General features: G+C 39.9%; 1 protein-coding gene across 3 annotated transcripts in view; it reads right to left on the minus strand.

Moving 5' to 3' along the window:
• The window catches only part of LOC124039617 (rho GTPase-activating protein 18-like), a 49,780-nt gene extending 23,247 nt beyond the window's left edge, over positions 1 to 26,533 (minus strand). Inside the window, exon 1 of one of the 3 annotated variants that reach the window (XM_046355773.1) lies at positions 26,250 to 26,533. In XM_046355773.1, the coding sequence (XP_046211729.1) occupies positions 26,250 to 26,371 (122 nt within the window). In that variant the 5' untranslated portion in view covers positions 26,372 to 26,533. Of the gene's footprint in view, positions 1 to 7,894; positions 8,171 to 8,217; positions 8,516 to 26,249 lie in introns of those variants that run through there. The other 2 variants (XM_046355776.1, XM_046355774.1) reach the window with 2 other exon arrangements.
• Between the last annotated feature and the right edge of the window lie 400 nt (positions 26,534 to 26,933).

Below are 26,933 nucleotides of genomic sequence, written 5' to 3' on the forward strand. Positions count from 1 at the left end.
TTGATGAGAGAGAGAGAGCGAGAGAAAATGGCAGTTGTGCTACATTTAAGAAAACCTAACCCAAAATGAGTCTAATTAGGAATAGCACTCACAATACTACTGTCATTTATTTCTAAGATCCCTGTAAATACACTAATTAGTTTGTACAGTTTGACTACTCATACTACAAATGCAGAGCACACTTAAATGAGAAAAATCAGGGAATACCAAAAACTTCAATTACATTAACATTGTTACACTCAGATGTCTTTTCATAAGTAAATAACTGCTCTGCTCTAAACAATAATTTCATTTAAATATCTTCAAAATGTTTTGAAAAACATCCCTTCGGGGATGAGTTTCTATAGAGAAGTGTGGTTCAGAAATACTGACGCTACAAAGTCATTCAAATCAGAGAGAAAATGTCATATTTCTTTAACGACCAAAGCGGAAATTTCAGCTCCAGGAAATCAAATTGGAGCATATGCCCCCCAACATTATATGTAGGTCAACGGTGACGAAAAGACTAAACTGGAAACATGTGGAGCTGGTCTGGGCTTGACGGAGAGAAAGCAGAGAGTAGAGAGCAGACATAAAGAGAGAGAGAGGGCACGAAGGTCTGTAATCGGAGTAGAAAGCTCAGGGACCCTCCAATCATCACCTAATTCCTCAAAGAATGTTAACACCAGGGCCAAAGAGCCAAGTCTGCAATCCAAAAAACAATACCCCCAAAAAGCAAAACCATTTACATGTGTTTGGCCTCACTCACTGCAGATTTAAACATGTCAGACCAACAACACTGCTCTCCTGTCTAGCCAATGTCCTTGTCCCACTGCTGAAAGGTGAAGTATTGGAAGTGTGCCATCAAAATCTGCCAGAGCTACTTTGGAGTCTCCTTCTCTCTTCTTCCTAAGTTGATAATCAGCTAAAACCTTTTTCCATCTCTCTTATTGATTAAATTGTCCATACACTTTCAGGATAGATGAAATCAAAAGCATGTGTGTGCCAAATTGCTGACATTGGGACATGTGTCTAAAATGTAGACTGATTGTTTATTTCCTCTTAACTTTAAAGCTGTGCAAATAACATCAACACGTGTTGGTCTTAAATCAGTTTAGAGGTTGAAACTAAAAGCCTACTTTTCCTTAATTAGTCCTCTGGCTACTAGGGGCTAAAAACATCTGGCTTTCCAGAAATAAACTCAGAGTCTGGTACATATGGTCCAACTCAGCTTATCCTACATCTACCAGTTTTGTAGGATAATGCTTAAACCCAACCAACAACAACTGCTATCAATAATTTACTCAACCAGCTATAGGCCTTCTCTGTCTATTTCTTCAACAGTCCCTTGGTGACATAAAGACACAGGGACTGTCCATTTCCAACACACCTGGTCAGAGTGGGGCGCCCCCACCTCAGCAGCAGATGCACACAAGAGGCCCTTGTTACTGGCAAGTGAAGAGCAAGAGCCTTAGGGCCAATTCTTCTACTGCCGGACACACAGCAAGTCTAGTCTAGCGCCGCAGGCCAGGAGCCACTCTATTTAGTCTGCAGACCCTCTCGAACCTCTCTCAGATCCCACAGATCTGCCGGTGGACATTATGGTTATTATGGCCTTAAAATAAGCAAGATACACGCACACACACACACACGATGGGCTGTGTCAGCACATAGAGCGCTCCTCTTCAGTAAAGGGCTGGTTTAAAAGCAGGGGCATTAACAGCATGCTACATCCTCAAACAACAGATCAATAGGAACAAGGCTGTAATGGCTGCCTCTCACTGATTAATACACTTGATTGGGAATGTATAGGTTCCTTGAGTGGTGTGTGTGTGTGTGTGTGTGTGTGTGTGTGTGTGTGTGTGTGTGTGTGTGTGTGTGTGTGTGTGTGTGTGTGTGTGTGTGTGTGTGTGTGTGTGTGTGTGTGTGTGTGTGTGTGTGTGTGTGTGTGTGTGTGTGTGTGTGTGTGTGTGTGTGTGTGTGTGTGTGTGTGTGAGTGTGAGTGAGGAGTGGAAGATAACCAGTCACTTCAGTAATGTTTTAGAAGTTATAGGGGAATGTTTTGGGTCTCTAAGGGTCATTAGTTAGATAATGGATCTGAACTCAGGACCTGGTCAGTGCTCAAATGCTGGTCATGACAACAGCGATCGTCATCATAAGTCAGGCTGATTAACAGTGGCTGCCCATGACTAATGTCTACTCTATGGCTCTTCTTAATGGAAATTCATCATCTTGTGTTGTGTCCACTTTTGTTCAAATCGTGTTGGGACACGCACAGCCAAATATACTCATGTATTGCGGGATGAATTCACGTCCTCCTCCCCCAACACAATCTCTATTGTTGATAAGCCTAGCGCTACGTCACTGTCAAGTTTGTTTAAATTGAAAATGGTCGTTAATAATATTATTGTTAAAATGTTTAAAAAACAAGGGCCTCCCGGGTGGCGCAGTGATTAAGGGCGCTGTACTGCAGCTGTTCCAGAGACTCTGGGTTCGCGCCCAGGCTCTGTCGTAACCAGCCGTGACCGGCAGTTCCGTGGGGCGACGCACAATTGGCCTAGTGTCATCTGGGTTAGGGAGGGTTTGGCTGGTAGGGGAATCCTTGTCTCATCGCGCACCAGCGACTCCTGTGGCGGGCCGGGCGCAGTGCGCGCTAACCAAGGTTGCCAGGTGTTTCCTCCGACACATTGGGATGCATGACTTTCAACCTTTGTCTCTCCCGAGCCCGTAAGGGAGTTGTAGCAATGAGATGAGATAGTAGCTACTAAAAAAACAATTGGATACCACAAATTTGGGGAGAAAAATGAGTTAAATATTTTAAAAGGCTTAAAAAAAATTGGTAATACTTTACTTGATACCTAGTGGTTATAACCCATATATTTCCACCTGTTGTGAAAAAATTTGGTAATACTTTATATTGCGTTATTTTATGTCTGGTTATGACACCTACACATTTATCCAAATTAAGTTTCCCTTCGTTTGAAGGTTTGTTTCTGAAATTGTTGATGTAATGAATTCTTTACAATCATTTTTTTCATCATATATTTCAAATCAATTGTATAAAATACACTTTATGACACTCATGAAACATTATTACAATCCTGTGTCACTTTACTTGGACTAAGAAAAATACACTTTATGACACTGTCAAGAAGTATTATGACCATCATAATCATATAAGCCACTTAGGCCTGTCACATACATGCCCTTATGTCAGTCATCAGTCACAAAGAGGGTGTCTTGTCCTGCTCCTGAAATCTGCTCCTGCATTTATCAGCAACAGAGTATTGGGTGGTTCTCCATGTCTGTCATCAATGTGTGTAATTACACTGATAATTTAACATTGTCCATTTAAAAATATATATATATTTTTTAAAACACACAAATTACCTCGACTAACCTGTACCCCCACTCATTGACTTGATACCGGTACACCCTGTATATAGCCTCGTCATTTTATTGTGTTACTTTTCATTTGATTTTTGACTTTAGTTTATTAAGTCAAATGTTTTTCTTAACTCTAATACTTGAAATGCATTGTTGGTTATGGGCTTGTAAGTAAGCATTTCACTGTCAGGTCTACACCTGCTGCATGTGACAAATACAATTTGATTTGATTTTTTAAAAAGGGCTTCAACCACCAAAAACTTGCTCTGTCTCTAGGCCTACCTACGCTGTCACGTTCTCTTGAATAATTCAACAAGTGTGTCAAGAGAAGGATGACCATCCGACTAAAACATCAAAACGCTTGGCTCTAAATTAAACCTTAACATACAGACTTTATACTGTTTGTGAGATCAGACATAATAAGACACTATAATCCGAGTGTTCATTTTCGGTAGTTGCCTTCATTAAAGCACATATCATTTGTAAACATTTTAAATGTATTAAATCAAAATTGCACAAATATTAACAACCTTAAAAATAAAGTTACTGGATCTTTCTTCTCTTTTTTGTGATGTAACTGTTGAGATGGTGTGTTAAATCCCAGACGAAGCTTTAGGGTTATTATAGATGCAACGGAAAGCCAATGTATTCAATTGAGTCCATTTCAGCCATTACCAGAGTGTGATTGACAGGTTCCGCGATCGTTACGTTAACGGGAAAAAAACGACTGGCACAAACAAGAATAGGAAAGAGCAAAATGCAAAATTTAAGTCACAAGTGGATTTTGTTCCGGTCAAAACAGGAAATAGATGGCTGAAAAGGAGAGATCGTCAGGTGGGTGGGGAATGTGCGTTGCTAATAAAATGACCTTTTCCTCGATTGTCAAAGCCGCTAGATACATTACAAACACAGCCTTGTAACATCTCAAGATTAATTAAATTAATTGGAAGGGAAAGCAGCACATTTTGTGTGTGTTATTATTCATGGAATTGAGGTCCGTTGTGAGAAACAGGCTACTCTTGATAATGTTTCAGGGGGAACTTGACTGAAGCAGCAGATACATCCTGTTTGGCCTGTAAAGATAGCCGTAGTATGGTATGTGTAATCATTACCAAATGGTCTAAGGGTTACCTAATACCGCTTGTAGAAAACATATCTATCTAGACTAGAGATTTAGTGGTATTGGACTGTAAACTCCTGCCCTGTTGACAAAACAAAAATGGTGAATGAAAATAAAAAGGGAAGTCTTTGAGAAACCACTGAAATGTGCCCATAATACAATGAACCATAGACTAAAAAACTAAGTAAAAAAACAACCTTAAGAGAACATTTCCCTAATTAAAATGTGACATTGTTAATGGGTTGAGAAGTAAAAATTCACTTCCCAGTTTCAAGCCAGGAGTGGCTGTGGACCATATTGAGTACATTTGTTTCTATCAAGTTAGGCTACAGGAGCTATTTTAACCTAACCAAGTGCATTCAGTAGAACAAAACAGACTTTAGAGAGTTTAGAAATTGTGATAACATTTGAATCTAACACAATTTACATAATCAAGCCAACAGGTTAAATGTACAGTGCCTTCAGAAAGTATTTATACCCATGACTTATCATATTTTGTTGTGTTACAGCCTGAATTCAAAATGTATCAAATATAATTTTTTGCCCCTCACCCATCTACATACCATACTGTTGGTTGTTGATCACTGCTAGACAGTCATTATTAAGTCTTGCATTATTTTCATTATTTAAAATCGTCTTGAAAATCTAACACGGTATACCATTCCATTCTTGTGGGTCAGCAAAGGAGTATTGGTGTCTTTGAGGGATCTTTGGCCTGGTGTGCAAACTACCTCAAATAGTGCAGTGTATAAAGTCAGAAAATCTGCTGTCTCAGCCACTGCCAGTAACCAAGGGAGTACCCCAAGGCTCAACCCTAGGACCCACGCTCTTCTCAATTTACATCACAACATCTGTAGCTCAGTTGGTAGAGCATGGCGCTTGTAACGCCAGGGTAGTGGGTTCGATCCCCGGGACCACCCATACGTAGAATGTATGCACACATGACTGTAAGTCGCTTTGGATAAAAGCGTCTGCTAAATGGCATATAAAACATAGCTCAGGCAGTAGGAAGCTCTCTCATCCATGTACTGTATATGTAGATGATACAGTCTTATACTCAGCTGGCCCCTCCACAGACTTTGTGTTAAATGCTCTACAACAAAGCATTCTTAGTGTCCAACAAGCTCTCTACCCTTAACCTTGTTTTGAACACCTCCAAAACAAAGGTCATGTGGTTTGGTAAGAAGAATGCCCCTCTCCCCACAGGTGTGATTACTACCTCTGAGGGTTTAGAGCTTGAGGTAGTCACCTCATACAAGTATTTGGGAGTATGGCTAGATGGCCCACTGTCCTCCTCTCAGCACTTATAAAAGCTGCAGGCTAAAGTTAAATCTAGATCGTAATCGCTCGATTATATCGTAATTGCTCGATTATATCGTAATCGCTCCTCTTTCACCCCAGCTGCCAAACTAAACCTGATTCAGATGACCATCCTATCCATGCTAGATTACGGAGACAGAATTTATAGATCGGCAGGTAAGGGTGCTCTCGAGCGGCTAGATGTTCTTTGCCATTCGGTCATCAGATTTGCCACCAATGCTCCTTATAGGACATCACTGCACTCTATACTCCTCTGTAAACTGGTCATCTCTGTATACCCGTTGCAAGACCCACTGGTTGATGCTTATTTATAAAACTCTCTTAGGCCTCAGACCCCCCTATCTAAGATATCTACTGCATGCCACATCCTCCATATTAAACACCCGTTTTGCCAGTCACATTCTGTTAAAGGTACCGAAAGCACACACCTCCCTGGGTCACTCCTCTTTTCAGTTCGCTGGAATTAGCTACAACAAACACTCAAACTGGACAGTTTTATCTCAATCTCTTCATTCAAAGACTCAGCCATGGACACTCTTACTGACAGCTGTGGCTGCTTTGTGTGATGTATTGTTGTCTCTACTTTCTTGGCCTTTGTGCTGATGTCTGTGCCTAATAATGTTTGTACCGTGTTTTGTGCTGCTAACATGCTGTGTTGCGTCCATGCTGTGTTGTTATGTGTTGCTGAATTTACATGTTAATAAAAGGTTAAATAAATACATTTGTGGGGTACAGAGATGAGTTAGTCATGAAAAAAACATGTTTTTAGGCACTTCAATTGCACACAGAGTGAGTCCATGCAACTTAAGCACATGTTTTACTCCTGAACGTATTTAAGGTTTCCCCCCAAAAAGGTGTTGAATAGTTACTGACTCAAGACATTTAAGCTTTTAATTTCTAATTAATAAAACAAATAGAAAGTTAAAACATTACCCCATAATGTGTGTGCAGGACAATGACACAACATCTCAAATAAACCATTTCAAAAAAAGTCAAGGGGTGTGAATACTTTCTGAAGGCACTGTAAGGGGTTAAATAAAACCTGGAATGACATTGCACTCCAGATTTTGGAGTTTTTTATGGTGATGCTTCTCCATTGTTACAACATTCCTAGTTTTAAGAAGATTCAGCTGTTTTCTGGGGGGCACAGGTGACAATCTGTAACCCAAAACAGATTCAGAACATCAAATTAGGCTTGAGAGGCACTTTTGTATTCTCTTTAACATAAATACACTTTCACCATGAGAGCTGCCTGCTGTTTTGGTCAGCCTTGCATGTCCATCCGATCTCTTACAGAGTGCACTGAACAACATAATGCTGACTAAATCTAGGCAACATGCAGTAACAGATTACAGTGTGTGTGTGTGTGTGTGTGTGCGTGAGAGTCTGCTATCATAAACTGCATAGTGATTATTTCCCTTCCAAATTCACACCTCCTGCCATATAATGCAAAGCAGTTCTTGTGGGAAGAGGCAGTGCAACAAGGGCGAAACTGTCACACACACACACACACACACACACACACACACACACACACACACACACACACACACACACACACACACACACACACACACACACACACACACACACACACACACACACACACACACACACACACACACACACACACACACACACACACCAGCAGTATCCTTTCCTACTTTAGAGAAATAATCAAATCAAGCGATATGATCCAAAGTACTCTTGTGATTGAAAGATCGTCTCCACATTGAGACTGTTGTCAAGAGAAATCTTATGACTTCAGGGGCTGTTTACAGCCAAACAGGTCAGAGCTACAGTAAAAACACAACTCTCCATTTAGAAATGAGTCTAGGTACAAAGTATCCTTTAATCTCACAAAATCACAGTTTACTTATTCTTCTTTTTTAACATGTATAACGGACATTCCTGTCATACTGTAACATAAGTCTTTTAACTCATCCTTTTAAAAACAACACGTTTCTGAATACAGACATGGGAGGAAGGATTGTGTAGTCTGCCATTTACGTGCTGAATATAAATTGTTAAACAATAAATCCACCTTAGCAAATAAACAATTCTCCACCGGATAAATCAACCACTCACCCTCAATTGTTTACACCAGAGTCGCTGTTAAGTGTCCAACTTCTTCCCCTTATCATAGACACTGTTGATATCATACAGTAGCCGTGTACGTTACAGGGGAACATGAGTGTGTGTTTACATGTTCAAAGTCCCTCTGGTGTAGATAAAGCAATTGAGAGGATCAGAATCTTTCTACAGTCCAGTCTAAGACTGCTCAGGTACAGAAATAGTCTAAAGTCAGCTGTTACGATCTGGATAGCTCAGTCCACTAGCTCCGGAAGCTGATGACTGCCTGAAACTCGGCCAGAACGCACAGGTATACTCTGTATATCGCTCAGTCCTACCTGAGAATAGAGTAGTGGAATGTGGACAGGCAACATTGGCAAAGTGCAATGGAGGAAGTCACTCTTCCTGTCAGTCGCCTTAGTCATTTCATTTTGGTGAGGTAATCGTTGTCCTATTTCATGTGTATTAAGGCTGCTATTTCTGCCCGACGTCTTCACCGTAGGTAGGTCGTTTCAATTCCACTATGTCAACACTGAGTGAGTCAGTTTGAGAAGTACTTGAATAGTGTACTTTGTTTCGGTCATCATAAGGGGTATAGTTCAGATATGCCAGGTTCAGTGTCCACACACATTTCAGTTCATTCACGCGTACCCACATTCTTGTTTCCGATAATCCCTTTGTGCACGTGTTGAACTATAGACCCTTTTTTCCATGATTGTTTTCTTGAAACCCGTCATTGATGGCTACATCCTGCAAGTTATGAGTGCCTTGAGGGGATGTGTTCACTCACTAGGTAATAAAGCACTGAGCGGAATGATGTCAGAAACAATGCGCCACACTTGACTTTGCTATTCACAGACTTTAACCAGTCAATCAAAGTGCATGTCCCTTTACCATGTACTTTTTTCATTTCTACAAAGCATGCACTTCTAATTCATTTCTATCACTGGGGCATGTGAGAAATTATTAAATGTGCAGATAGTAATAGCAATTGATAGAACCTCTCATTGGGTTTTGCTGATCCATTTAGTCAGGCAGAAGAACAACTTCCTCAGGCTTATCACTGTAGTTCGACGTCACTTTGCCTGAATTAAAAACACGCCGTAACACAACAGGTCATTTCCATGTTAAATGATCTATGCGCACCAACATGAAGTTTATAGGAGCATATCGAATGTCAAATGAAAACTAAGAGTCTATATTTTTGGGAAATGAACTCCGTATAGAACAAGAAGGCCCACATACTGCGGTGAATTGGGAGCTTTAACAGTGTGCAAGCCTTCATGTTCTATACTAGTGTTCTTTATTAGTCCAGCACCTATGTTTGTAAGGATGGGCGTATGACCAAACTTTTCTAGAAATGAAGGAACTCAGCCATCCTAAAATGGGGCTAAGCAAAGGCTTAGATTTCTGGTCAGATACATGGAAAATGGGGCTTAAACATCTACTAGAAAAAGTCTTATGGTTTTAAAAATATTTGAAGACAATTATGTTGAAGGCCCTTGACAAATAATATCAACATGTATATTTAGTTTTGCAGAAATGATGTGCCTTCTGTAAGAAGTCTCGTCTTGTTATTCTACTACCAAAAACACACATTTAAATGTATTTTTATTTTTATTTCTCTTCCTAATGAGGGTCAGATTATGAAAGTTCACGTAATTAACAAGTAAATGTAAACCTACCAATTAATTACTAGTTACTGATAACAATTCTGTTTATGTTGGCTTGGGAAAGAGGGAAGTAAGAATTTATAAGGGGCGGAAGCGTAGCCTAGTGGTTAGAGCGTTGGACTAGTAACCGGAAGGTTGCGAGTTCAAACCCCCGAGCTGACAAGGTCGAGCTGACAAATCTGTCGTTCTGCCCCTGAACAGGCAGTTAACCCACTGTTCCCAGGCCGTCATTGAAAATAAGAATATGTTCTTAACTGACTTGCCTGGTTAAATAAAGGAAAAATTAAAATTAAATATACTATGTAGTTCTATATGTTTTTATGACATGCAAACCTGCTGTAAAATGAATAAGAGTTCTGGCCAAATTAGGAGAGGAGGAGGTCACAATTATTTCTTGTTTTCCAGTATATACGGAGATGATTTCTGTACTTTGAAAGTTACATATCTTAAAAACTTGGATTGTTGACAAGCAAAACATTTTCGGACCATGTCAACAATGGACGAATGAAATAAATACAAAAATATAATTTTGGGAGGAGTTTTCCTTTAAGAGCTAATGGTGGTTATTGGAGATGGACTCTGAGCGATTGGGACAGGGGAGCTGGGAGGGCATCAGACAATTCCCTGAAGTACACTACATGACTGCTCGTCAAACAAAGCATGAGCTGGCGAACACCCAGAGAAAATTATTTAGTGTAGAGGTTCTGACTAACAGTGAATAAACTGTAAGCTAAAAAATACAGAGTCAAATACAGAGTCGCACACCTGCTCGTCAAACACCTCATTCCAAAATCATGGGCATTATTTTGCAGTTGGTCCCCCCTTTGCTGCCACCCCACATACCCAGTCCACCTGGCCATGCTGCTGCTCCAGTTTCAACTGTTCTGCCTTATTATTATTTGACCATGCTGGTAATTTATGAACATTTGAACATCTTGGCCATGTTCTGTTATAATCTCCACCCGGCACAGCCAGAAGAGGACTGGCCACCCCACATAGCCTAGTTCCTCTCTAGGTTTCTTCCTAGGTTTTGGCCTTTCTAGGGAGTTTTTCCTAGCCACCGTGCTTCTACACCTGCATTGCTTGCTGTTTGGGGTTTTAGGCTGGGTTTCTGTACAGCACTTTGATATATCAGCTGATGTACGAAGGGCTATATAAATACATTTGATTTGGATTTGATATAACAGCCTCCACACTTCTGGGAAGGCTTTCCACTAGATGTTAGAACATTGATGTGGGTACTTGCTTCCATTCAGCCACAAGAGCATTGGTGAGGTCTGGACGCTGATGTTGGTCGATTTGGCCTGGCTTGCGGTCAGCGTTTCCATTCATCCTAAAAGGTGTAACGGGTTGAGGCCAGGGCTATGTGCAGGCCAGTCAAGTTCTTCCGCACCGACCTCGGCAAACCATTTCTGTATGAATCTTGCTTTGTGCACGGGGCATTGTCATGCAAGACAATCTGGGCTAGACATTCTGGACCCTCGCTTTCTAAAATTATCAGGCAAAATTTTTGCCACCCCTATTACTAGCCTGTTCAACGAGAGCATACATGTTGCTGTGGCGGGTGGTATATGGGGCTTTGGTGACAAAACGGATGGCACTGTGATAGACTGCATCCAATTTTCTGAGTAGAGTGTTGGAGGTAATTTTTTAAATGACATCGCCGAAGTTGAGGATCGGTAGGAAGTCAGTTGTACGAGGGTATGTTTGGCAGTGTGAGTGCAGGAGGCTTAGTTGCGAAAAAGGAAGCTTATTCCAGATTTAATTTTGGATTGAAGATGTTCAATATGAGTCTGGAAGGAGAGCCCACAGTCTAGCCAGACACCTAGGTATTTGTAGTTGTCCACACATTCTAAGTCAGAATCGTCCAGAGCAATGATACTAGCCGAGGGGGGGGGGGGGCAGCGATCGGTTGAAAAGCATGCATTAAGTTTTACTAGTGTTTAAGAGCAGTTGGAGGCCACGGAAGGAGTGTTGTATGACATTGAATCTCGTTTAGATGTTTGTTAACACAGTGTCCAAAGAATGGCCAGATGCATACAGGATGGTGTTGTCTGTGTAGAGGTGGATCAGGGAATCACCCGCAGCAAGAGCGACTTCGTTGATATATACAGAGAAAAGAGTCGGCCCGAGAATTGAACCCTGTGGCACCCCCATAGAGACTGCCAGAGCCCTGCGATTTGACACACTGAACTCTGTCTGAGAAGTAGTTGGTGAACGAGGCGAGGCAGTCACCCGAGAAACCAAGGCTGTTGAGTCTGCATACGGTGATTGACGGTGTCGAAATCCTTGGCTGCACAGTACTGTCTTTTTATCGATGGCAGTTATGATATCGTTTAGTAACTTGAGCCTGGCTGAGGTGCACCCGTGACTGGCTCGGAAACCGGATTGCACAGCGGAGAAGGTACGGGGAGATTCGAAATGGTCAGTGATCTGTTTGTTAACTTGGCTTTCGAAGACCTTTAGAAAGGCAGGGCAGGATGGATATTGGTCTGTAACAGTTTGGGTCTAGATTGTCACCCCCTTTGAAGCGGGGGATGACTGTGGCAGCTTTCCAATCTTTAGGGATCTCGGACAATACGAAAGAGAAGTTGAACAGACTGGTAATAGGGGTTGCAACAATTTCGGCGGATAATTTTAGAAAGAGAGGGTCCAGATTGTCTAGCCCAGCTGATTTGTATGGGTCCAGGTTTTGCAGCTCATTCAGAACATCTGCTATCTGGATCTGGATGAAAGAGAAGCTGAGGAGGCTTGGGCAAGTAGCTGCGGGGGGTGCAGAGCGGTTGACCGGGGTTGGGGTAGCCAGGCGGAAAGCATGGCCAGCAGTAGAGAAATACTTTTTGAAATTCCCGATTATCGTGGATTTATTGGTGGTGACAGCGTTTCCTCGCCTCAATGCAGTGGGCAGCTGGAAGGAGGTACTCTTGTTCTCCGTGGACTTTAGTGTCCCAAATCTTTTTGGAATTAGTGCTACAGGATGCAAATTTCTGTTTGAAAAAGCTAGCTTTTGCTTTCCTAACTGCCTGTGTATTTCTGTTCCTATCTTCCCTGAAAAGTTGCATATTGGTGGGACAACTCAATGCTAGTGCAGTCCGCCACAGGATGTTTTTGTGCTGGTCGAGGGCAGTCAGGTCTGGAGTGATCTGGACACTTCTTAGTTCTACATTTTTTGAATAGCTCATGCTTATTTAACCTCTCTGGAATATTCAGGACGGTAGCGTCCCACCCCGGCAACAGCCAGTGAAAGTGCAGGGCGACAAATACATTTTAAAACATTTTTTTACTTATAATTAAAATTCCTCAAGCATACAATTATTTTACACCATTTTAAAGATACAATTCTCATTAATCCAGCCACAGTGTCGGATTTCAAAAAGGCTTTACAGCAAAAGCACCACAAACGATTATGTTATGTCACCATCAAGTCACAGAAAAACCCAGCCATTTTTCCAGCCAAAGAGAGGAGTCACAAAAAGCAGAAATATAGATCAAATGAATCACTAACCTTTGATGATCTTCATCAGATGACACTCATAGGACTTCATGTTACATAATACATGTATGTTCGATAAAGTGCATATTTATATCCCAAAATCTCATTGTACATTGGCGTGTTATGTTCAGTAGTTCCAAAACATGCAGTGATTTTGAAGAGCCACATCAATTTATAGAAATACTCATAATAAACATTGATAAAATATACAACTATTATACATGTAACTTTAGATAAACATCTATTTAATGCAACCTCTGTGTCAGATTTCAAAAAAACTTTACGGAAAAAGCATACCATGCAATAATCTGATTACTGCGCTCAGAGACCAAACAGGCCAAAAAGATATCCGCCATATTGTCAGAAATAGTTAGAAAGACTTTCAAGAAAGTCAGAAATAACATTATAAATATTCACTTACCTTTGATGATCTTCATCAGAATGCACTCCTATGAATCCCAGTTCGACAATAAATGTTTGATTTGTTCGATAAAGTTCATCATTTATGTCCAAATAGCTCCTTTTGTTAGGGCGTTTGGTAAATAAAAAAAAACACGTGCAAGTCCAGCCGAAAGGTCAGAAGAAAAGTCAAAAAAGTTATATTACAGGTCGTAGAATCATGTCAAACAAAGTATAGAATCATGTCAAACAAAGTATAGAATCAATCAAATGCTGATGCTCCAGATACTCAACTAGTCTAAAGAAGGCCAGTTTTATTGCTTCTTTAAATCAGCACAACAGTTTTCAGCTGTGCTAACATAATTGCAAAATGATTTTCTCATGATCAATTAACCTTTTTAAAATGTTAAACTGGATTAGCTAACACAATGTGCCATTGGAACACAGGAGTGATGGTTGCTGATAAATGGGCCTTTGTACGCCTTGTAGATATTCCTTAAAAAATCTGCCGTTTCCAGCTACAATTGTTCATGTTGTAAATGACTTTGTCTACACTGTATTTCTGATCAATTTGATGTAATTTATATGGACAAAACATACTTCACTTACTGTAGTAAGAAACAGAAACATAACAGAAAGATATTTTTCATATCATAGCTGACACCACAATCTTTCTTCGAATCTTAATTCAGAATAGATATTTAACATTATCTTTGAAAACATGGTCACAAACTAAGGGAGATTTGACTGTCATTCTGTTACTAAACTTAGCATCTGCACTGTTCCTCAAGTGTGTTTTAGTCCAATTATGTGGCAATTGTTAAAAGTAGACTTCTGCATATGGGTGTATGGTTTGTTAAACTTAGCAATCAAAGATTTTGTTTGGCATACATTTTAAAGTGAAACAAGTTAATCTCAACATCACTCGGTCACCGTGAAATTTCCCTACGTTGAAATGGGAAGTGTTTTACAGAAAAGCTACCATCGACAACTGACACGTTTGTTGAAGTATAGGACATACAGTTGAAGTTGGAAGTTTACATAAACTGAGTTTAAATGTATTTGGCTAAGGTGTTTCACAATTCCTGACATTTAATCCTAGTTAAAATTCCCTGTCTTAGGTCAGTTAGGATCACCACTTTATTTTAAGAATGTGAAATGTAAGAATAATAGGAGAGAGAATGATTTATTTCAGCTTTTATTTCTTTCAGAAGTTTACATATACTCAATTAGTATTTGGTAGCATTGCCTTTAAATTGCTTAACTTGGGTCAAACGTTTTGGGAAGCCTTCCACAAGCTTCCCACAATAGGTTGGGCGAATTTTGGCCCATTCCTCCTGACAGAGCTGGTGTAACTGAGGCAGGTTGGTAGGCCTCCTTGCTCGCACATGCTTTTTCAGTTCTGCCCACAAATGTTCAATAGGATTGAGGTCAAGGCGTTGTGATGGCCACTCCAATACCTTGACTTTGTTGTCCTTAAGCCATTTTGCCACAACTTTGGAAGTATGCTTGGGGTCATTATCCATTTGGAAGACCCATTTGCGACTAAGCTTTAACTTCCTGACTGATGTCTTGAGATGTTGCTTCAATATATCCACATAATTTGCTATCCTCATGATAACATCTATTTTGTGAAGTGCACCAGTCCAGCCTGCAGCAAAGCACACCCATAACATGATGCTGCCACCCCCGTGCATCACAGTTGGGATGGTGTTCTTCGGCTTGCAAGCATCCCCTTTTTTCCTCCAAACATAACGATGGTCATTATGGCCAAACAGTTCTATTTTTGTTTCATCAGACCAGAGGACATTTCTCCAAAAAGTACGATCTTTGTCCCCATGTGAAGTTGCAAATCGTAGTCTGGCTATTTTATGGCGGTTTTGGTGGTACCTTCAGGCGTTTGGAAATTGCTCCCATGGGGGTCTACAACTGTTTTCGGAGGTCTTGGCTGATTTCTTTTGATTTTCCCATTTTGTCAAGCAAAGAGGCACTGAGTTTGAAGGTAGGCCTTGAAATACATCCACACCTCCAATTGACTCAAATGATGTCAATTAGCCTATCAGAAGCTTCTAAAGCCATGACACCATGTTCTGAAATTTTCCATGCTGTTTAAAGGCACAGTCAACTTAGTGTATGCAAACTTCTGACCCACTGGAATTTTGATACAGTGAATTAAGTGAAATAATCTGTAAACAAATTGTTGGAAAATTACTTGTGTCTTGTACAAAGTAGATGTCCTAACTGACTTGCCAAAACTATAGTTGTAAACTTCCGTCTTCAACTGTAAATAGATTGGCGCCAGGATGGCTTTTCGATTAAAGAGTTTATTGACAAAGTCAGTCATTGAATGTGCATAACCCAAAAATAGGAAAGTCATCCAAAAAGCTAAATACAGTCATCTAAACGTTATCCAAACCTAAACTAGTCATCCAAATACAGTCATCTAAACGTTATCCAAACCTAAACTAGTCATCCAAATACAGTCATCTAAACGTTATCCAAACCTAAACTAGTCATCCAAATACAGTCATCTAAACGTTATCCAAACCTAAACTAGTCATCCAAATACAGTCATCTAAACGTTATCCAAACCTAAACTAGTCATCTAAATACAGTCATCTAAACGTTATCCAAACCTAAACTAGTCATCCAAATACAGTCATCTAAACGTTATCCAAACCTAAACTAGTCATCCAAATACAGTCATCTAAACGTTATCCAAACCTAAACTAGTCATCTAAATACAGTCATCTAAACGTTATCCAAACCTAAACTAGTCATCTAAACGTTATCCAAACCTAAACTAGTCATCTAAATACAGTCATCTAAACGTTATCCAAACCTAAACTAGTCATCCAAATACAGTCATCTAAACGTTATCCAAACCTAAACTAGTCATCCAAATACAGTCATCTAAACGTTATCCAAACCTAAACTAGTCATCCAAATACAGTCATCTAAACGTTATCCAAACCTAAACTAGTCATCTAAATACAGTCATCTAAACGTTATCCAAACCTAAACTAGTCATCCAAATACAGTCATCTAAACGTTATCCAAACCTAAACTAGTCATCCAAATACAGTCATCTAAACGTTATCCAAACCTAAACTAGTCATCTAAATACAGTCATCTAAACGTTATCCAAACCTAAACTAGTCATCCAAATACAGTCATCTAAACGTTATCCAAACCTAAACTAGTCATCCAAATACAGTCATCTAAACGTTATCCAAACCTAAACTAGTCATCCAAATACAGTCATCTAAACGTTATCCAAACCTAAACTAGTCATCTAAATACAGTCATCTAAACGTTATCCAAACCTAAACTAGTCATCTAAACGTTATCCAAACCTAAACTAGTCATCTAAATACAGTCATCTAAACGTTATCCAAACCTAAACTAGTCATCCAAATACAGTCATCTAAACGTTATCCAAACCTAAACTAGTCATCCAAATACAGTCATCTAAACGTTATCCAAACCTAAACTAGTCATCCAAATACAGTCATCTAAACGTTATCCAAACCTAAACTAGTCATCTAAACGTTATCCAAATACAGTCATCTAAATGTTATCCAAACCTAAACTAGTCATCTAAATACAGTCATCTAAACGTTATCCAAACCTAAACTAGTCATCCAAATACAGTCATCTAAACGTTATCCAAATCTAAACTAGTCATCTAAATACAGTCATCTAAACGTTATCCAAACCTAAACTAGTCATCCAAATACAGTCATCTAAACGTTATCCAAACCTAAACTAGTCATCCAAATACAGTCATCTAAACGTTATCCAAACCTAAACTAGTCATCCAAATACAGTCATCTAAACGTTATCCAAACCTAAACTAGTCATCTAAATACAGTCATCTAAACGTTATCCAAACCTAAACTAGTCATCTAAACGTTATCCAAACCTAAACTAGTCATCTAAATACAGTCATCTAAACGTTATCCAAACCTAAACTAGTCATCCAAATACAGTCATCTAAACGTTATCCAAACCTAAACTAGTCATCCAAATACAGTCATCTAAACGTTATCCAAACCTAAACTAGTCATCCAAATACAGTCATCTAAACGTTATCCAAACCTAAACTAGTCATCCAAATACAGTCATCTAAACGTTATCCAAACCTAAACTAGTCATCTAAATACAGTCATCTAAACGTTATCCAAACCTAAACTAGTCATCCAAATACAGTCATCTAAACGTTATCCAAACCTAAACTAGTCATCCAAATACAGTCATCTAAACGTTATCCAAACCTAAACTAGTCATCCAAATACAGTCATCTAAACGTTATCCAAACCTAAACTAGTCATCCAAATACAGTCATCTAAACGTTATCCAAACCTAAACTAGTCATCTAAATACAGTCATCTAAACGTTATCCAAACCTAAACTAGTCATCCAAATACAGTCATCTAAACGTTATCCAAACCTAAACTAGTCATCTAAATACAGTCATCTAAACGTTATCCAAACCTAAACTAGTCATCTAAATACAGTCATCTAAACGTTATCCAAACCTAAACTAGTCATCCAAATACAGTCATCTAAACGTTATCCAAACCTAAACTAGTCATCTAAACGTTATCCAAATACAGTCATCTAAATGTTATCCAAACCTAAACTAGTCATCTAAATACAGTCATCTAAACGTTATCCAAACCTAAACTAGTCATCCAAATACAGTCATCTAAACGTTATCCAAACCTAAACTAGTCATCTAAATACAGTCATCTAAACGTTATCCAAACCTAAACTAGTCATCCAAATACAGTCATCTAAACGTTATCCAAACCTAAACTAGTCATCTAAATACAGTCATCTAAACGTTATCCAAAGCTAAACTAGTCATCTAAATACAGTCATCTAAACGTTATCCAAACCTAAACTAGTCATCCAAATACAGTCATCTAAACGTTATCCAAACCTAAACTAGTCATCCAAATACAGTCATCTAAACGTTATCCAAACCTAAACTAGTCATCCAAATACAGTCATCTAAACGTTATCCAAACCTAAACTAGTCATCTAAATACAGTCATCTAAACGTTATCCAAACCTAAACTAGTCATCTAAACGTTATCCAAACCTAAACTAGTCATCTAAATACAGTCATCTAAACGTTATCCAAACCTAAACTAGTCATCTAAATACAGTCATCTAAACGTTATCCAAACCTAAACTAGTCATCCAAATACAGTCATCTAAACGTTATCCAAACCTAAACTAGTCATCTAAATACAGTCATCTAAACGTTATCCAAACCTAAACTAGTCATCTAAATACAGTCATCTAAACGTTATCCAAACCTAAACTAGTCATCTAAATACAGTCATCTAAACGTTATCCAAACCTAAACTAGTCATCTAAATACAGTCATCTAAACGTTATCCAAACCTAAACTAGTCATCCAAATACAGTCATCTAAACGTTATCCAAATACAGTCATCTAAACGTTATCCAAACCTAAACTAGTCATCTAAATACAGTCATCTAAACGTTATCCAAACCTAAACTAGTCATCCAAATACAGTCATCTAAACGTTATCCAAACCTAAACTAGTCATCTAAATACAGTCATCTAAACGTTATCCAAACCTAAACTAGTCATCCAAATACAGTCATCTAAACGTTATCCAAACCTAAACTAGTCATCTAAATACAGTCATCTAAACGTTATCCAAACCTAAACTAGTCATCTAAATACAGTCATCTAAACGTTATCCAAACCTAAACTAGTCATCCAAATACAGTCATCTAAACGTTATCCAAACCTAAACTAGTCATCTAAATACAGTCATCTAAACGTTATCCAAACCTAAACTAGTTATCCAAATACAGTCATCTAAACGTTATCCAAACCTAAACTAGTCATCTAAACGTTATCCAAACCTAAACTAGTCATCCAAATACAGTCATCCAAAACCAGAACACAGTCGTTCAAAAGGCCAAAACAGTCATCCCCCCCAAAAAGTAATCAAAACACCAAAAATAGCCCCCCAATATGGATGTCCACAGATGTCAGTAGTGTGTGTGTGTGTGTGTGTGTGTGTGAGAAAACAGCTCTGAAGTCCCAATAGCACACCCTGCAGCCATCAATACCACTAATTATCACAAAGGCGGTTGAGAGCGGAGAGCTTGTCTTTCACCGGCTACAATAGGCACATTCATAGGGAGACACCCGAGTACCAGAGGTTACCATTGTGTGTCACACACAACTCTATGGGAATAAGCTTTGAAAGTAATCCTGCCGGTGACCCAAATGCCCCTACCCACGTGCCGGTGCTGAAACGAACGTCAGCACACACATCAAAAAGGTACACAGACCTACACACACAAACATCTCCAGCCTTTAGCATGTGGGAATTATGTTACCTGGAAGTGAGACACACACAATCTCAGTGTATAGCAGCACACTCCTCTGTTTTATCTGATCCAATGAGGAAAATTATTTTGTGCCACTTTTCTATTTTATCACATCCTCAGTCGTGGTGGTATGACCAGCTGTGTCCTTTACAATAAATAGCCTTTGATTTACGTGGCCAACAATCGTTACCTTCTGTGCCACTTCAGACAGTGTTAGATAGGGAGATTGATTTGAGACTATAAATCAAATGGTTCATGAAGTGGGCTAATAAAGCAGTCAAGAGTGAAAGCTGAGCTCTCCTAAAAATAGACGAACCCCCTCCCAAAAGCACTGGCTTCAGTGGCCTGGATGAAATACAACTATAACAGCTAAAGCAGTGAGTGTCAATGATGTTTTGATGAATTGTCCTGGTGTAATATGGCAAACTTGATTCCAGACAGACTTCTGTTCTTAGACAGACTCTCCTTGCTTAAAAGTTATTTCTCAAATCTTGAGATGAATAGTAATCCAATTTTAATGGCATGACTATAATGGCATGATGATAATGGCATAGGAGTGGTTGTATACAAAACCAGGACAATTATTTTTTATTATTCACTACATTTTATCCATAGAATGGTCCTTTGAAGGGTTATAGACATTTTAATCTAAAAGCCTAATTGAGAAATACTGAATCAAAGTTGGCATATTTATGACATGTTGGCCTTTCCCAGGCCTTTTTAAGACTCCATAATGTTTCATTTGTAGGTGCTACATCTCTCGCTCTCTCAAAGGTATGTGGACACCCGCTGGTCAAAAATCTCATACCAAGATCATTAATATGGAGTTGGTCCCCACTTTGCTGCTATAACAACCTCCCCTCTTCTGCGAAGGCTTTCCACTAGATGTTGGAACATTGCTGCGGGGACTTGCTTCCAATCAGCCACAAGATATTTAGTGAGGTCGGGCACAGATGTTGTGCGATTTGGACTGGCTCGCAGTCAGCGATCCAATTAATCCCAAAGGTGTTCAATGGGGTTGAAGTCAGGGCTCTGTGCAGACCAGTCAAGTTCGTCCACACCAATCTCGACAAACCATTTCTGTATCGACCTCGCTTTGTGCACGGGGGCATTGTCATGCTGTAACAGGAAAGGGCCTTCCCTAAACTGTTGCCACAAAGTTGGAAGCACAGAATCGTCTAGAATGTGATTGTAAGCTGGAGCTAAGGGGCCGAGCCCAAACCATGAAAAACAGCCACACACCATTATTCCTCCTCCACCAAACTTTACAGTTGACACTTTGCATTGGGTCAGGTAGCGTTCTCCTGGCATCCTCCAGACCCAGATTCGTTAGTCGGACTGCCAGTTGGTGAAGTGTGATTCATCACTCCAGAGAACACATCTCCACTGCTCCAGAGTTCTATGTCAGGGAGCTTTACACCATTCCAGCCGACGCTTGGCATTGCGCATGGTGATCTTAGCCTTGTGTGCGGCTGCTCGGCCATGAAAAGCCATAGAAATAGCCAAATCCATTCATTTGAAATTGTGTCCACATACGTGTATGTATATATATATATACAATTTTAAAATAAAATATTTTTTCATTAATTCTTGAAAAAAAAATATATATAGAGAGAACATAATATACGTAACATAACACAGCCATGTAAAAGTTCCAGAGTGGGATATTTGCTAGTTTTAAAATGACCCATTTTATACAGAGAAATTGGCACAATAGGCTATGTAACCCATCACAGCCCACTTTTTACTTGTATCATGCCACATTTAGCAAATCACCAACAGAGGGCGAACATTTTGAATCTATTTTCCCATTCACTCTGTTGGTAATGTGTACAAATTGGATCAAGACTGGTTTCATACGGAATCACTCATAAGTTTGCGGACGACACAACAGTGGTAGGCTTGATTACCAACGACAACGAGGTGGCCTACAGGGAGGAGGTGAGGGCCCTCGGAGTGTGGTGTCAGGAAAATAACCTCACACTCAACGTCAACAAAACTAAGGAGATGATTGTGGGCTTCAGGAAACAGCAGAGGGAACACCCCCCTATCCACATCGATGGAACAGTAGTGGAGAGGGTAGTAAGTTTTAAGTTCCTCGGCATACACATCACAGACAAACTAAATTGGTCCACCCACACAGACAGCATCGTGAAGAAGGCGCAGCAGCGCCTCTTCAACCTCAGGAGGCTGAATAAATTTGGCTTGTCACCAAAAGCACTCACAAACTTCTACAGATGCACAATCGAGAGCATCCTGTCGGGCTGTATCACCGCTTGGTACGGCAACTGCTCCGCCCACAACCGTAAGGCTCTCCAGAGGGTAGTGAGGTCTGCACAACGCATCACTGGGGGCAAACTACCTGCCCTCCAGGACACCTACACCACCTGATGTCACAGGAAGGCCATAAAGATCATCAAGGACAACAACCACCCGAGCCACTGCCTGTTCACCCCGCTATCGTCCAGAAGGCGAGGTCAGTACAGGTGCATCAAAGCTGGGACCGAGAGACTGAAAAACAGCTTCTATCTCAAGGCCATCAGACTGTTAAACAGCCACCACTAACATTGAGTGGCTGCTGCCAACACACTGACTCAACTCCAGGGAATTGGGAATTGATGTCAAATGTATCACTAGCCACTTTAAACAATGCTACTTAATATAATGTTTACATACCCTACATTATTTATCGCATATGTATACGTATATACTGTACTCTATATCATCTACTGCATCTTTATGTAATACATGTATCACTAGTCACTTTAAACTATGCCACTTTGTTTACATACTCATCTCATATGTATATACTGTACTTGATACCATCTACTGCATCTTGCCTATGCCGCTCTGTACCATCACTCATTCATATATCTTTATGTACATATTCTTTATCCCTTTACACTTATGTGTATAAGGTAGTAGTTTTGGAATTGTTAGCTAGATTACTCGTTGGTTATTACTGCATTGTCGGAACTAGAAGCACAAGCATTTCGCTACACATAACATTTGATTTGATTTGATTTGATAATGACTAATGGTTGTCGTAAAAAATAATTCCTCTGATAGTTGCTTCAGTACATACAGTAGATACATACAAAATGAACATAAGATTGCCTACTGTCTGTTCTGATACAGTTGTATAAACAGCAGAGAGACAGAGAACCACCATGCCCTTAATATGTATCTAACCTTGTACTGGTAGCCAAAGCATAGTTCCATGTGAAAACAGGTAGCAGTTTTTGTCTTATCAACACACAACCGCCATCAGATATGATCACCCCAAAATATTTTGACAATTTCCGCCATAATACCCACAGAAAAACAGATAATCTTCCACACCAAAAAAGCAAGACCGATTTGACATATCTAAGGACCTCAAAATATCTAAGGGTAAACACCAAATGTGTCTCGGATAATGTAAATATTTTCAGACCTAATGGATGTGGGTGCGCCAACTTTTTGGCATGCCACACAAGACGAGGCTGGCTCCTTTATCGGTGCCTGACCCTGGGTAGCTCGGGGCTGACATCACTATCATCACCCCCCGATGACACACAGGCACACATGCGCACGCACACTGGGGACAAGTGGCCAAACAAAGCAAGCATCTGGGCAAACTGGCCATGCTGGGAGATTAGATGTTCTTGAGTCGTCCAGGTGGGGCAGCAAATGGAACATACTGTCAGCACAGACATCATGTATTGTACCCACCACCGTACAAGTCAACAGCTCTCACACAGATCCTTGGAAATAGAGTGAATTCTGAAGAAAGTGTTCAACTAACAGAACATCTAGTCAATGATGTGCGCGAGTTCATTTTCCTGGCTCATGGTCTGATTTAGGTTCAATAAAATGCATATAAGTACAAGTAATATTTAATCTTCCGGTCTAATATTTACACACACACACACACACACACACACACACACACACACACACACACACACACACACACACACACACACACACACACACACACACACACACACACACACACACACACACACACACACACACACACACACACACACACACACACACTTGATGTAATTAATTCATAGTTAGAATGGGGAAAGAGCCAGAGAGACCATGAAAGTTGTCTGAAGACTACATTTACAGTACAGTGGTTACTTTCCAACTCCAAACACCATAACAGACACAGAGCAGTCCATCAATAAATATTCCAGTTCAATGCCAAATGAATGTAGCTCTGCCAATGACGTAAAATACAGCCAACTTTAACATACACACAGCTAGGTTAAGTCAGTTTGCAGTCCAAACAATCCACGCTCGTATTCATTAGGCAACAAACAGAAGAAAATGGATTGAAACATGGAGGGACTCCTGAACTCGTTCATAAGAAACGCTGATTTTTTGTGCCCTAATTAATAAGCTGCTCCACAGCAATCATAAACTATTGGCGTGTTAAATCCACCACTGAAACCTGAACAATTTGCTATTCCTTTTCTTTATGTGTGTCTATGAAAATGGCTAGTTGTAATGATTTAATACACATAATTACGGTTGTTATGTTTAATGGTCGTACTCAGACATAAGCGTTTTTAAATGCCACCTTGTGCTCTGTGGGGCGACTGCTAAGTGACTGTCTGCAAAGTGAGTGTCTTGTCGGACTGACCTGAAAGTGAGGTATACTTCCCCCCCTTCCATCTAAACAATGTTGTCAGTCTCCTTTGATTAAATATTCAGGATACATAATTATACAGGGTTTTTAATGGTATGTTGTACAGCCTTACTTTTGTAAAGTTATTGAATTGCAGACTATGTAGATGGAAGTTTCAACAATTAGTCAAGTCTCTAAATAACCCCGAGGCACCAAATCAAGAGAAGGACGGAACAGTTTGAGATATCCTGCTGTTCAAATAGTTGATTTGAGGTCAGGTAACCATACCCAAACCCTGGCCTATACCCATCAGAACCTACAATGTAAAACTGACTTAAAAAATCAGTGCCAGCAAGTAACATCATCCTGCATGTGTCTTCTTATTGCATCTAATAGAGTGTCTTCTTATTGCATCCAATAGTGTGTCTTCTTATTGCATCCAATAGAGTCTTCTTGTTGCATCCAATAGTGTGTATTCTTATTGGATCCAATAGAGTCTTCTTATTGCATCCAATAGAGTCTTCTTATTGCATCCAATAGAGTCTTCTTATTGCATCCAACAGTGTCTTCTTATTGCACCCAAGAGTGTCTTCTTATTGCATCCAAGAGTGTCTTCTTATTGCATCCAAGAGTGTCTTCTTATTGCATCCAAGAGTGTCTTCTTATTGCATCCAAGAGTGTCTTCTTATTGCATCCAAGAGTGTCTTCTTATTGCATCCAAGAGTGTCTTCTTATTGCATCCAAGAGTGTCTTCTTATTGCATCCAAGAGTGTCTTCTTATTGCATCCAAGAGTGTCTTCTTATTGCATCCAAGAGTGTCTTCTTATTGCATCCAAGAGTGTCTTCTTATTGCATCCAAGAGTGTCTTCTTATTGCATCCAAGAGTGTCTTCTTATTGCATCCAAGAGTGTCTTCTTATTGCATCCAATAGAGTGTCTTCTTATTGCATCCAAGAGTGTCTTCTTATTGCATCCAAGAGTGTCTTCTTATTGCACCCAAGAGTGTCTTCTTATTGCATCCAAGAGTGTCTTCTTATTGCATCCAAGAGTGTCTTCTTATTGCATCCAAGAGTGTCTTCTTATTGCATCCAAGAGTGTCTTCTTATTGCATCCAAGAGTGTCTTCTTATTGCATCCAATAGAGTGTCTTCTTATTGCGTCCAATAGTGTGTCTTCTTATTGCATCCAATAGAGTGTCTTCTTATTGCATCCAATAGTGTGTCTTCTTATTGCATCAAATCGAGTGTCTCCTTATTGCATCCAATAGTGTGTCTTCTTATTGCATCCAATAGAGTGTCTTCTTATTGCATCAAATCGAGTGTCTCCTTATTGCATCAAATCGAGTGTCTCCTTATTGCATCAAATCGAGTGTCTTCTTATTAGCACATGTTTGTTTGATACCCTTGAAAAGCACTTGAGGTCCTGAGGGTGTCAGAACTATGCCCGAGATGTTACAATCCCATATATATGGTGGTTGTGTACAGAAACAAGACATTTCAGTAGAAACCAATGCAACAATTCCATAAATGCATTAACATCTTTAAAGCTTTTTGGATAGATCTAGGCTAGGCTAGGCTACTCATCATCACTGCAAGTAGAGAGGCAGTAGACTGACTGCAGAGACCCAATTTTCTTCCCACGCTCACAGAGCACCTTACCCAGTCCTATTTGTTTAAAAGCTACATCAAAGAATATGGATACTAACACCATGGTAGTTGTTAAACAGTTCATATACATCTTGCTAATTTCCTGTAGTTTTTTTTTCAACAACAAAGATTAGGTGGCGTGCCAGTTACCTGCAAGGAGAGTGTCTTGGAGACAGCTGAGTCGCACAGCCCTCATCCACCAAATGTATCCTGGACGGTGCGTATGAATGGTAAGCTGTTAAAATCACACTGCCCGTGTCTATGATTTCCATCGCTGACTGTCAAAGTATCATACCAAAGTAGGCGCCTGGCTATTGTAACCGGCGGGGTTTAGTGTACTTCGCATTGGGCACTCGCTACGCTACTCTTTACAGAAAATAAATAAAGCGATCCACCGCTGCCACTCTCTCGCCTGATCACGGTGGAATCCGACACCACTGGGTCGAGCGTATGGCGCTATCATGCCGCACGTCCAATCAGCTTATTTGCATAAAACGTTTCGCTTCCATATGTAAATGAGATAAGCCTATGGGCAAATGTCAACATTAGTACACGTGTTTATTTTAGCTCGTGCTTCAACTTCTTGTGTATTGTTCTAGTTACTTTCCATATAGCTGAATAAATATATAATTCATTAAGTGACAGGATTTGAAAGGTCAGTGGAGATTTTGTATGCCCCCGGGTATCTTTCTGACCCCTTTTCATAAATGTTTTACATGTGCAGTTGCTTTGTTGACATTCAGTCAGTTGAGAGATTATAGAACCACCACCTCATCTGTCATTGTGCTGCTATGGTCTCCCCTGAGTTCACATAGTGGGAAAGGTATGTACCAT

This window comes from Oncorhynchus gorbuscha, linkage group LG07 (assembly GCF_021184085.1).
Source record: "Oncorhynchus gorbuscha isolate QuinsamMale2020 ecotype Even-year linkage group LG07, OgorEven_v1.0, whole genome shotgun sequence".
NCBI classification, from domain to species: Eukaryota; Metazoa; Chordata; class Actinopteri; order Salmoniformes; family Salmonidae; genus Oncorhynchus; species Oncorhynchus gorbuscha.